Raw genomic sequence first — 14,910 nt, forward strand, 5'->3', positions numbered from 1 at the left:
CAGGTCTTGAATTTGAATTAGAAGTAGTTGGTGGCAACACCTCTCTCGTCTACGTTTGTGGTTGTAGTCTGTAAAGATAAGGTAATATAAGTATACCGGTGGTGTGTGTATGAAGGAATGCCTGGTGTGTGTATGGAAAGAGTACTTACTTTAGTTGTTGTGGAAGTCTTGTGCCGATGTGTTTGAAGGCTTGTTGTGTTCTACTGCGAGTGCATCTGGGGCTCATATTAGCTGTGGAGGGAGATGTAGGTGGAGGTGGAGGGGAAGGAGTGGCCGTTGGGGAAGTAGGGGCGGGGTCGGGCTTGTGATTCGTTTGTTTGTTGGAGCGTGTGTTTACTATTTTGAGGTAATCATTCTTTAATGCCGGAATGGCTTTGTCAAAAATGATGCTGGTTTTTTCAGTAATATCATTAATGTTATGATTGGGGTTAGCGTATTGGTCTAAAGAAATGTAGAAATCTTCGGTTATGTTGAGCAGTGGGCCCTTGGAGTTTATGTTTAGTATCGTCATGTCGTTATTGATGTTTGTGAAACTATGCTTGGATTCTTCTACATGTTGGCCTATTGATGAGAAATGGTTATGTTTTACTGCATTTATATGTTCATTGTAGCAGATGGTGAAGTTTCTGCCTGTACGTCCTATGTAACTTGTGTCACAGTTGTTACATTTGATACGGTAGACACCTGATTGGTTGTATTTATTGTTATTATTGACTGCTTTAGTGTTATGTTGTAATGTTGGTACTATTGTGTGTGGTTTTGAATGCTATTTTCATGTTGTGCTTCTTGAAAATATTAGTTATAGTATATATATGGATGTTGTTAAAGGTAAATAGGGCATAGTCTTTTTGGGGTTTGGTTGTTTTTGCTAATTTAGTTTTAGGTTGTGATTTTATTTTGTGAATGATTTTGTTTACCATTTCTTTGCTGTATCCGTTATGTTTAGCTATGTCGTGGATTAACTTCAATTCACTGTTTTGGTCTTCTGTTTGTTGTCATTGGGACATTAAAAGCTCTATAAATCATACTATAATAGGCTGCTCTTTTTTGTGTATTGGGATGAATGGAGTCATTTTTTATGGTATTTGAGGTGTGTGTGGCTTTCCTGTAGATGTTGTAAGATAAGTGGTTGTCGTGTCTGGTTATTGTTAAGTCTAGGTAATTTAGTGTACGGTTATTTTCAGTTTCTTTGGTGAATTTAATTTGGGGTTCTAGAGTGTTATGTTTGTCTAGTATAGCTTGTGCGTCAGTGGATCTATTATCTAAAATTACGAAGATATCGTCAACAAATCTGCACCAAAAATGTATATTATCTATTTCTTTGATTGACGTGTGTTCTAAGTAATCTATATATATTTCTGCTAATATTCCGGAGGCAGGAGACCCCATAGGTAGGCCTTGTTGCTGATAAATGGTATCGTGAAATCTGAAATAGTTATTGTTTACGGCGAATTCAAGTAAGTTAATGAATTCGTTTATTTCTAAGGTGCTCAAGTTGCTATTGTTTTTTAGGTTAGATTCTATTATTTTGATTGTTTGTTTAACAGGAATGTTAGGGTACATATTTATTATGTCAAATGAAACAAGGGTGTGGTGTCGTTCGATCTTTAGCTCTATGGATCTATTGCAGAAATCTATTGAGTTTAGTATCGTTTTGTTTGCTAAAAATGTATAGTGCTTTTTTAAAAATTTTTGGATGAATTGCGATAATTTGTAGGTTGGACTGGCTCTATAGTTCATAATTGGTCTCATTGGTACGTCGTCTTTATGTATTTTTGGGTAGGCTTTCGCGGACGGTAATTGGGGGTTCATTGTTATGAGTTTAGCAGATTCAGTTTCGGTGAGAAGAAAGTGTGTGTTTTTAAGTAAAATTTTTAGATTCCTTTGTATGTTATTGGTTGGATCTCAGCGTCCAGAGCAAACAAAACAATACTAAACTCAATAGATTTCTGCAACAGAACCAAAGAGCTGAAGATCGAACAACACCACACCCTTGCTTCATTTACATAATAAGTATGTACCCTAACATTCCTGTTAAACAAACAATCAAAATAATAGAATCTAACCTAAAAAACAATAGCAACTTGAGCACCTTAGAAATAAACGAATTCATAAACTTACTTGAATTCGCCGTAAACAATAACTATTTCAGATTTCACAATACCATTTATCAGCAACAAGGCCTACCTATGGGGTCTCCTGCCTCCGGAACATTAGCAGAAATATATATAGATTACTTAGAACACACGTCAATCAAAGAAATAGATAATATACATTTTTGGTGCAGATTTGTTGACGATATCTTCGTAATTTTAGATAACAGATCCACTGACGCACAAGCTATACTAGACAAACTTAATGCTCTAGAACCCCAAATTAAATTCACCAAAGAAACTGAAAATAACCGTACACTAAATTACCTAGACTTAACAATAACCAGACACGACAACCACTTATCTTACAACATCTACAGGAAAGCCACACACACCTCAAATACCATAAAAAATGACTCCATCCATCCCAATACACAAAAAAGAGCAGCCTATTATAGTATGATTTAACGTCCCAATGACTACAAACAGAAGACCAAAACAATGAATTGAAGTTAATCCACGACATAGCTAAACATAACGGATACAGCAAAGAAATGGTCAACAAAATCAGAAATGGTCAACAAAATCATTCACAAAATAAAATCACAACCTAAAACTAAATTAGCAAAAACAACCAAACCCCAAAAAGACTATGCCCTATTTACCTTTAACAACATCCATATATATACTATAACTAATATTTTCAAGAAGCACAACATGAAAATAGCATTCAAAACCACACACAATAGTACCAACATTATACATAACACTAAAGCAGTCAATAATAATAAATACAACCAATCAGGTGTCTACCGTATCAAATGTAACAACTGTGACACAAGTTACATAGGACGTACAGGCAGAAACTTCACCATCCGCTACAATGAACATATAAATGCAGTAAAACATAACCATTTCTCATCAATAGGCCAACATGTAGAAGAATCCAAGCATAGTTTCACAAACATCAATAACGACATGACGATACTAAACAAACTCCAAGGGCCCACTGCTCAACATAACCGAAGATTTCTACATTTCTTTAGACCAATACGCTAACCCCAATCATAACATTAATGATATTACTGAAAAAACCAGCATCATTTTTGACAAAGCCATTCCGGCATTAAAGAATGATTACCTCAAAACAGTAAACAAACGCTCCAACAAACCAACGAATCACAAGCCCGACCCCGCCCCTACTTCCCCAACGGTCACTCCTTCCCCTCCACAGCTAATATGAGCCCCAGACGCACTCGCAGTAGAACACAACAAGCCTTCAAACACATCGGCACAAGACTTCCACAACAACTAAAGTAAGTACTCTTTCCATACACACACCAGGCATTCCTTCATACACACACCACCGGTATACTTATATTACCTTATCTTTACAGACTACAACCACAAACGTAGACGAGAGAGGTGTTGCCACCAACTACTTCTAATTCAAACTCCAGACCTGCTGTTTACTATACTAAAACTTACCAGAGTACATCACAAGTTGGAATATATAACACAATATAAAAAATTTCTTCATGACAAAGGTCCATATCAATTGACGCATACCAGCTTCAGAACTTTCTCGAAGATTACCATACACAGCTAAAATCAACATAACATAAAGCAAAGGAACTACACAGAAGGTAGAAGAAAGAACCTATGTAACATGAACTAAAATTTTTTAACAAGTGTCTACCTATACTTACCAAATTTTAATGTGTTAAAACTTTTTAAGTGTTTTATATTATGACCTATATGTTTTTAATATGTCCTACATACTCATGTTCTAACTTATTGTAACTCTTTACCTTGACTACTGATATTTTAATTACATGTTACTGTATACATTTCCATCCCCCATTAGACATCCCATCCGGATGTCTAATACAATAACAACTTGTGAATTGTCTAATGGCTGGAAACAAATCATGTACTAGCTGATGATGGCTGTTAAAGAGCCGAAACCGGTACTAATTTAATCTATTTAAAATAAATTTTGTATTGATTGGTGGAAAAAACTTTTCTTATCTATACTTTGAATCTGTCAATACAGAAAATGAAATTTATAAATAATAACCACTACGCGAATGCGGAGAGGTGCAGACTACCAAGCATCTGTGTCAGTGCTCATGTTGCTCTGATTCTTGCAGTGAGGAGGATTTGCTCAAAGCACAAGGAAATGCAGTCACAGTTGTTCGCTTCTGGGCAAAGACTATTTAATACCATTTTGGCATATATATTCCTGCTGTTTCATTGTTACTAAATTGTAATGTAAAAACCAAAACAAAAAAGTTCTACTGCATGCTTCTGACTCAAGTAAATAAATTATTCTTGCTTAGCAACAAGCATTAAATCACAATTTATGACAGGCTGAGTGGCTCAGACATTTGAGGCGCTGGCTTTCCGACCCTAACGTGGCAGGTTCAATCCTGGCTCAGTCCGGTGGTATTTGAAAGTGCTCAAATACGTCAGCCTCGTGTCAATAGATTTACTGGCACGTAAAAGGACTCAGGAGGGACTACATTCTAACACCTTGGCTTCCCCGAAAATCATGGAAGTATTTAGTGGGATGTAAACCCAATATCAGAAAAGTCGTTCACATGGAACACAAATGTTTTGAAACAAACATTAATTCCGTCTCCTCAAAAACTGCAGAAATTTGAACATTTCGAACGTTTCACACAAATCCTGCTTGTGAAGAAAAGCAAATCAAACTTTATGGTCAAGTCTGCACTCATTCTGAAGCATTATTTCCGGTGAAAAATCTTGTACCAGAAAATTCAAAATAATCCGAACACCCAGGACCTAATGCACTCCTTTAAAAGGGCCAAGGAATGGGTTACTTTCTAGCATTCCGATATAAATAACATCAGACAGGGCCAATACCCCCATTACACCACATGTATTTCTACCCTCTTACTCCCATTTCCTGATACATGGTAAGGGTAGAGGAGAGATGATATTTTATGGCCGGATACCCTTTCTGATGCCAACCTCAGTCAAGCAGCTAATGAAGATAAATTTAAAGATGGTGTGAAATTGGGTAAGGAGTTGGAAGGAAGTAGCTATTGCCTATGTATAGGAATTGCCCCACCAATTGCCTGGAAGTGAAAAATGGTAAACCACAGAAAACGTTTCTCAGGAACCCACGTCTCCTGAATGCAGAGCTTAGGTCCATAGCCATAGCATGTGGCCACTGCGCTCAGTTAATACCTCCACTACATAATACTACATGCTATATATATGGAAGTAGTTTCTTTTCACACAAGGCTTTGTAATTTGTTTGAAAGCAGTAACGGGATGAATTTCTCTATTATTCAAACATTCAATTAATTTTAATTAAGAAGAATTGTAAATAAAATATTAAAATACTACATTCCAGGCTGATCGGTTTCAGTGACAACATTTAAAGTTCATGCCCACACCCAAAATTTACATTTAGCACACTGACATAAGATATACATAAAAAATTTCAGTATACAATGAATCAATTCCGCAATCACCAGAGCAGCATTCATATTCAGATAAATATAAAGGTTGCCCATCAAATTAATGACCTTCAAACATATGACATCAAAAGCACTCAGAAGTACTCTTAAAAGTCCTGGAATTTTGATACCTTTCTTGGAAAAATATGATTTTCCATTTCTAAAATTTAGGAGCAAATGCCATGAAACATAGTTCTAAAAAACTGCATAACTTACCTGAGAAAGACGGGATCTAATGGTGTTCTCTTTTTCAAGCTGTAATCTTAGTGCTTCCTTCTGTTTCTGAGTCATTTCAGGTTCTTTTATCTTCCCTTCTTTCCTTCGCTTCTCCTCTAACTCACGTCGTAGTTGCAATTCCTCTACTTGTTCCTTGTAGGAATATACTTTGCTTTCCCGCTTAATATTCTTGGCATTCAATTCACTTTCATTTTCTTTCCTAGGTCATAATTTATTAGAATTATTCTACTTAAAGTGACATCCTAATGAAGTCACATTACACTTCACACAAAGGAGTGGTACATGAACAAAGGATAACATTAAGATTGTCAAATGTTGACTTATCTACATGGCTGAAGCACATTTATATCCTTTATTGAGTCAGTATATACAATCTCATAATATAAAATGAAATTAAAATTAATGATATAAACTAGACGGCCTGTAGCAAAAGTTACAATTCCTTCACAAAATTTATCCACTGTAAGATCATAAGGTGAATTTATGAGGTCCTTCAATGTGCAACTGGATGGACACAAAGTGCTGCTGAAGAGATGTCAGGACATCTGCAACTCACAACAACTACACTTCTGTGTAAGAGACTGACTAATTTAGCCAGGATTCACTAACGCACACAACTGATGGGTCTAAAGAGGCAAGAGTGGCATGGATTGCCTGTTTTCGCTTCACACATTTCAGGCTGTGAGCATTAAATGAAAAAACAATAACTGCTGTGACCAGCAGTCCACGGTTCTGAATTGCTAAAATCACTATTTACACTGCTTCATGTCATGTTTAAAAAAAAAAAAAAAAAAAAAAGATCCTGAGAATTAGGGAAAGCTACATTTCAAACACGACCTTGTCTGTACCCACCCCTAAATACCCTCATAACCCTGTGCAGAGATCTGTATCCTTTATTTATAATCCCATTTATGTGATTACCCCACTGAAGATCTTGCCCTATATTACCACCTAGGTACTTACAATGATCCCAAAAGGAACTTTCACAACATCAATGCAGTAACTGAAACAGAGGAATTCTCCTAATTGTGAAAATCACTACCCGACCTTTAATCCCGTTTATCATCCCATTGCCTACTGTCCATCTCACAACATTACCGAGGTCATTTTGCAATTGTTCACAATCTTGTAACTGGCCTACTCGAATTCTCTGAATTCTATTTTCTAGAAACAGTCACCCATGCAGTCGCTCTTTTGTCTAGTCCAACTGCACTCATTTTTGCCAGTAGTCTCCCATGATCTACCCTATCAAATGCGTTAGATAGGTCAATCGTGATATTTCCTTGTTACTGTGAACACGACCGATACAGAAATACCATTCTTTTTCCATTCTAAGCAGTGTACAGACAAAACTTCCATTATATCTATAAAGTATCGGCAAAATTATGGACAATTCCTTTTATTCATCACAAATACAAGTAGGCAAGACAAAACTGACATACGCACATAAAGTATAAAACTTTCCTTAAATTCATTATGCTACTGCATCGCTGGCCTGAAATACAACAATGTAAAATAACTATGAAAAGATTATCCTGAATATATTCTTTGATTTGATGTACAATATACCAGGTGAAATAAGTGCAGGATTTTTTTTTGCTCCATTTACACACTTAAATTTCTCCTATCAAGCAAAATGAGGGTTAGACCATTTTGTAAGCATGCCTTCATATATTAAAAAACTTCCTGTGCATTTGGGGTGCACAGCCATCATATATCATGAACAAGGTCAAAGAATAGCAATACGTAAGTTCCAAACATTCAGAAAAGTAAACAAAATAAAAAAAAAAAAAATGTAATTACTCTTGTAGTTCTCAACATCTCTCAATGTACCAAACTTTTCCTCTTTTTCCAATGCTGTCACTTGTCAGCACATCCAAATAAAAAATACACACACTTCTCTTGCAAGCCACCGACAGCAGTTTTCAATTCTTAGAAAGGTTTAGAAAGTTTAGAAAACAAGGCAAACAGCTAATACAGTACCAATTTTTACTTTACCTTACATCCCAAAATATAAGCAAAGGAGGGTTATCTCTGGATCTCTCAGAATGCTAAACCACATACCGTATTTACACAAATAATCTTGGCACACTTTTGTTTTTAATTAGAGGCGCAAAATTGGGGTGCGGGGTTTTATTTGCGTCAAGGTTGCCAACACGCTCCTGGTTCATGTAGTTTTCGATGTTGGGTGTACAGTTGTGTTTTGTGTAACTGCAGATGGAAGAAAACTGCCCCCATGTCATTCTTAAATGACAAACAATTCACACTTAATTCAAAACTGCCTTCACATTTAAAAAAAAAAAAAAAAAAAAAAAAAGTATTTTACAGAGTAACTTAAATTTGAATTTTCTCAGTAACACAATAGAACGAGTCTTCTGGAAGGTGCAGAGGTAGCTTTCCGCACACTCACTCGCTTTGGTTTGCCTACAGTGTTCTTCATAGTTGCTAAGTTTGAGTGAACTTAACTGGTTTGTATTCAGCGCTTTAACAACCGCCACAATATCACCTAGCAGGCAGTGTGCGCAGAGGCAGAATCCGCGAACACCGACGATATCAACAGTTGGTGAAAAAGCGTGGTTCATAATTATAATCAATTCGTATGCACCGAACAATATTGTCAATGCCGATAAAAATGCAACTTTTATTTTAATGCCGAGATCAACGGACTTACGGTTTTAAAGGAGATTGAGTCACTGTACTGTGTTGCAATGCAGACTGAAGTGAAAGACTTCTTCCACTCGTCATAAGAAAGTTTGATAAGCCACGATGTTTCCATGCAAGTACAAGGCATCTAAAATGCAAACAATACAGTAATCCAAAAAATTAGGCACTTGCAGAGAGGAGCCAGCATAATTTGTCAACTTCGAATTTTTTTCCCTTCGTTGCATTGAGGTTATGTATGCCAGCAATTTATCCAAGTGCTATATGTGAAAAATGTAAATGCACCTTGTTGGATTCATTTTGGAAATAGTCTTTCTCCATGGCATTTGAAAGGTTTCAACTGTGAATCAAGGTGATTGCATGTATTAATGGGTAGTCATGGGATAATCGAATACTCTTAATAATCGAATAACCTCCATCCGATTATTTAAATAAACAAATTAGTTTCAAATATCATTCCGTTGTATTGCATAGAATATTTGGATGCATCATGAATCAATTTTCCGGTTTAAGTGCGTCGGATGCATGATCGACTGAACCAAGCAAATATATGAACTCTTATGAAAAACAGAAATATGCCTTTTTCCAAATGTATCTCCAAATGTTTAAATTAAATGAGTGAATTAACTGTCTTGATAACATCACTTTTCATTTGATTATTTCACAAGCATTCACTATTCGACTGTCTCATTCATGCGAATGCAGTTCAGAATGAATAATCGAAAAAATTAACCAAACATAAAAGTTCACTATTCAATTGCGCATTGATTCTAATAGAGTTTTGTATGGGTAATAAAAAATAAACGAACAAAGAAAATATTCACTATTTAACTGCCTCCTTCATTCTAATGAATATTCGAAAAATAATCGAATGGGAAATATAATCAAATAAGAGATTATTTTGTATCTGATCATCCCATCACTACTAATAGGTCTTAGAATACTTTGCGACACAACAAGGGTTGGCATTTCTGAATTATTAGAGAAATGCCATGACGGGAAATCATACAAGGATAGTCACAGTCCTGTGTTGCAATGCAGACGGAAGCAAGAGACGTACTACTTCCTCCCCCCATTATAGGAATGTTTGATAAGCCACGATGTTTTAAGTGCATCAGGTACTTTCTGTGCAAGTAAAAGGCATTTAAAACGCATACAGTACAGTAAGCCAGTGAATGAAGAACTTGAACAGGGGAACCAGCATAGATTTCTCTTCGTCTTTGAATCTATCTTTTTTTTTTCCTTTTTTTCTTTTTTGCGTGAGGTTGTTTGCAGTGAGTAATCCATGTTCATTATTTGAATATTGTAAATGCGCCTCGTTGAAAGATTTAAACTGTGAATGTTACTAACTTGCAGTAACGGGTCTTAGAATACTTTGTAGTACCCTAATAATCATAATAATGCGATTTGCTTTACGTCCCACAAACTACTCTTTTACAGTTTTTGGAGATGCAGAGGTGCCGGAATTCAGTCCCACAGGAGTTCTATTACATGTAAATCTACTGACACGAGGCTGACGTATTTGAGCACCTTCAAATACCAGCGGACTGAGCCAGGATCGAAACTGCCAAGTTGGGGGTCAGAAGGCCAGTGCCTCAACCATCTGAGCCACTCAACCAAGCTAGAATACTTTGAGACGCAGCAAGGGTTGGCATTTCTGAATTATGAGTTGGCGGTTAATTCTAAAACCGTTAATTTGAAATCAATTTGAAGTCGCATGTTTCCGTGCCCACGACTTTGAATTAACGAGGTTTTACTGTATCGCAAAGCTAACAAACCAGTTCACAGGTGTGTGTGTTTCAAGTGTTTACACAGACCGAAAACAATTATCCACTATTGGTCATGTTACTATCCGAGTAAAAAGAGACCGAGTGTGAGAAGCGTTTTAGACTTGGAGTGTGGTGAATTTGTAAGCAATTTGGGAGAGGATTCTAGTGAGAAAAGAGACAAAAAATCTTCTAATCTACAGTGAATCGAGCCTAATGCAAGGTCAGATTAATGAAATATCTGCCACGTAAGAAGGAATACTTGCTCATTTTCATGGCAAATATATTTTATAGCAGTGATAATGTATATCATCTCAAATATGTTCAGGCAAAGTAGCTATATCCGTCATGTTTATATTTGCGTTAAGACCACGTGGAACTCTTAGCAGTAATTTGAAATATTTGTTTATGCCTATGTTACTCTTTCGATGGAAGAAATTTTAGTTAATTACTTTTTTCTTTTTTTATTGATCCTTCCTAAAATTAAGGTGCGGGGGATTGTTTGCGTAAATACGGTATACTGAAATAACTTCACTGAACTCGATAAAATTAAAGTCGTTTATATAAAATCTGAACTGAACTGTGAAGAGTCAAAAACCTTGACTATGAAGTCACTTTCCATCTTACACATAAGTTTTCATTTTAGAACACTGTATGCCATAAAATACGAATGAAAAATATAACTCACCCACTGAGCACACTCTTATCATATAACTCTCCCTCTGGAGTAAGATAAGTGAAATATTCATCCTTGGTCACCGCAAGAACAGATGGATCTGATAAATATTGACTGACAATTTTCATCACAGGTGGCAGTAATCCATCAGGATATAATTTCACAATAGTTCGTAAGCAGTTCTCCAGACTCTGAAATTGAATCAAAATTGAAGATAATATGAATAAGGTTCTGAAAAATCATCGAAGGAAATGGACTTAGAATTAACACGAGATAATTTCACTGTAGAGAATTCACATTAATGACTGAGAACAAGCAAATGGTTTATGATTAGAGCCCTGCACGGATGCAGATATCCGCAGATTTATTCGCGGATATCCGCTAAGTTAGTATCTTGGCGGATGAAAACTGTATGGCAGTGCCGGTAATTTCTAAATAATGAAGTTTATTGATTTCCACTCAGACATGCTCTTATTTTTGCTTGTGGTTAGATGACCCTTAACAATGGTACGGTAGAATGGTGATATAAAAAACCTTGACACCATAAAGCCATAAATCTAACCTAATAACTGGCTCCTGCCCGCAGTTAATGGAAAGAAGGAACAAGGTCAATACGTCTGTAGTTGTCGCAAGAGAAAAGTCCCTCATAAGCCTGCGACTGTAGAGGTTCTGGTGCTAGATACCAGGCCTATTGTATTATGTTAACAGATTTATCCGTTTCAATACCTTGGGTGTAATATGCTGTAGTCAAATATTTACAATATCCGCGGAGAGCCACTCGATGCGAGCGTGGATGAATGAAGTGCGGATGCGGAGCGGATAATTTTTGTACATCCGCGCAGGGCTCTACTTATGATTACAGGAAACTTTACTGTTTATGGATGAGAACTTTAGTGTGACAAAGCAAATAATAGTAAAAAGAACTTTATAGTGTGACAAAGCAAATAATAGTAAAAAGAACTTTATAGTTCTAAGTGTTCAACAATGAAAAACTCAATGTTCAAGTCTACGATAAAAAAAACTATAAGTTTCTAGCAGAGAAGTTTCACATTACATGGTTGATTACTTTCTGAATGACATAGCAAACAAGGGGAATAATGAACTTAATAAAAATCAAGAGATGAACTCTATTCAACATAAACATGATGGGGTCTACTGCTAACCATTAAGATTATTGGGATGAAGTGATAGAAGAAACTATAGATATACCGGCCAACTTCACAAAACCAAAAATCAGGAGATTTTGATATGAAAATCAGGAGAAATCAGGAGATAAAATTTGTCAAAACTGCTTATTCTACATGTCTTGCGCAGTACATATATTACCCTAGCACATTTCATGCATCATGTCGTCAAGTCTGCATTTAAATCAACATAAATTTCCCGGAAAATTGAGTGGAATCTAAATCCACAAATATTTTACTCTCATATGTATTCGTGTTCAGTGATACCTAAATATACAACACCAAAAAATGTATTAAGAACATGTATGGTATGGTAGGCCACTTTCCCTCCATCTTACTGATTTGCAAAAGCTTCTCTATCAGTAGAAAATTGCCGTTGATTAAAAGAAGCCGCAATGGCAATTTTGCCTGTCTGAGAAACCCTCTGTCAAAGGTTTGGTGAAAGTGGTTGCCCTGTAGCCTCAATTTAACTGTCAACAACCACTCCAAGTTTTCATAACCAATAGATGATCTGAAATGTGGTTGTGTTTTAGTCACCTGACTAATACAATCTCACATTCAGCGTTACGGTGGGGGATTGTTAAAATACCAAGAATAACAAGAACTAATCTACCATATTTTAGGCTCCCATCACCACTTCTTAATGTTTCCACCATCGACCACTGCATATCAATTCTTCCTTCCATTAAGATCTAATCTGGTATATCATTAACTGAAATGCACAGAACTGGGACTGTAATTCATCCACGGCTTCATGCTCTTCACCTGCTTCTGCATTCAGTAACACTGGAATCTTCTGGAAAATTCTTTACAGACAATACCTACACTGTAGTAAACCAAGATCCCATAAATAAGATTCAACAAATCTGAAAATTATCCTTAAGAATTCTACTTTTTTATTTAATGAACAAGAACACCAAAAAATGTTAAGTACAAATCCAAAGTTACCAACGGCTAGGGCATAATCCGAATTACATAAACCCAATGTACCCATACGTCCTATAATTAACAGTAAAAATAGTCCTACGTTGAAAACATCCAAATTTATACACTATTTCCTCAAAAGATATTACAAGTTTAATAACGAATCGACAATCAAAAATTCAATAGAATTTGTAATAAACTAAGAAAATTCAATTTACAACCACAACATAAAATGGTTTCATTTGACGTAACCAACATGTATACAAATATACCAGTTACAATATCATCAAACACAATCTCCTTACACACAGTAAATTAAGTAAATGCGAAATAAATTTGTTAACCTATTAAAATTTGTATTAAACAATAATTATTTCACATTTAATGAAAAGAGTTACATCAAACATGCTTGGCAATGGGAGACCCCTTGTCAGACATACTGGCAGACATGTACATGGATCATTTGGAGCAAAACAAAATAAATACAAACATAAATGGACGTTATCCTTGGATCAGGTATGTAGACGAAACCTCTGTCATAATAGATAGCCAAAAAAACGATAGTGAAAAAATCCTAAATTTCCTAAATAATACTGACCCAAATATAAAATTCACGAAAGAAGACGAAACCAAAAACTCTAACTTCCTGGATATTAATGTAACATGAATAGGAGATAGGTTTGAATTTCAAATATTGAAAAAACCATCATACGCTCCTCTATGATTCACTTCACCCAAAATCCCATAAACAGGCAACTTTTTTCAGTTTGTTTTATAGAGCTTTCAAAATCCCCCTTTCAGATAGTAACTTAAAAAAGGAGCTCAAATTTATAAAAGATCTGGCCTCAATTAATGGATACAAAATAATTATGATCAATCAGATCATCAATAAAGTAAAACAAAAGTTGGTAACTAATCTTACTCCCGAAAAAACTAAGCAGTCCAAATTCGCAACATTTACATTCACCAATCCAGCCAATTTTCTAATAACTAATCCTATCAAAAAACTAGATGTTAATATAACATTCAAGACACAAAATACAAACAAACATTTTTTCAACCACAACAGTATAAATTCTAACAAGAACACTTATCTAAGGTCTGGCATCTATAGATTAATGTGTGTAGAGTGTAAATGTTCATATGTTGGCCAAAGTGGCCGTACTTTCTCACAAGATACTTAGAACACGTTAATGCTACTAAGCACAACAAACATTCTGCGATGAGTGCTCACATGATAGTCAGGCCACCAATTTACAACTGAATATTATAAAGAAGATAGAAAAGGGAAAATTAATGATAGAATTAGAAAATATTTATATCAATTTAGACCAGTATTTCAATAAAGAAAAAAATTTAAATGACAAAATCGAAATAAGAAATCCTTTACATGAACTATTACCTGAACTATCAAAAACTCTTCATCTAGAAAAAAGTAGCTTTGCCAAAGTTTTTGTTCCCAAAACAACTAATAATCATAAAACATTAAAGAACACAACCCCTCCCTGTGCCCCTACTAGACATTCCCCTTCCAAAACCACACCCACAAACATTTTCCTCCTACCCCACTTCCTCCCCTCAACTCCCACCACCTCACTCTTACAACACAAGGAGTATAAACAGAACAACAGGCAGTCACCACACAACCTCGGATAACACCAAACTGACAAAACAGCAATTGGAGGGGTAAGTAAAGTTTCTAGAAGCACACTCTTAACTAGCAACACAACTTCCGATTACTTACAAGATTCCTTTTCTTGTTACAAACTACCCAACAACTTTTACATACGATCATCGATTTACGTTCCTTTCAATCATGCCTTATTAAATCCATTATTTTAACGTACGGTCACTGACGTCAACAGCCGCGTATTTATT

General features: G+C 35.7%; 1 protein-coding gene across 1 annotated transcript in view; it reads right to left on the reverse strand.

Annotated features, from left to right (window-relative positions):
* Positions 1-14,910, reverse strand: part of LOC136864677 (stalled ribosome sensor GCN1) — a 599,881-nt gene that overhangs the window by 425,816 nt on the left and 159,155 nt on the right. The window contains exons 13-14 of the mRNA XM_067141987.2: positions 10,937-11,115; positions 5,801-6,020 (exon numbers count right to left, since the gene is read on the reverse strand). Coding sequence (XP_066998088.2) covers positions 5,801-6,020; positions 10,937-11,115 — 399 coding nt within the window. The remainder of the gene's footprint in view (positions 1-5,800; positions 6,021-10,936; positions 11,116-14,910) is intronic.

This window comes from Anabrus simplex, chromosome 2, assembly GCF_040414725.1.
Source record: "Anabrus simplex isolate iqAnaSimp1 chromosome 2, ASM4041472v1, whole genome shotgun sequence".
Lineage (NCBI taxonomy): Eukaryota > Metazoa > Arthropoda > Insecta > Orthoptera > Tettigoniidae > Anabrus > Anabrus simplex.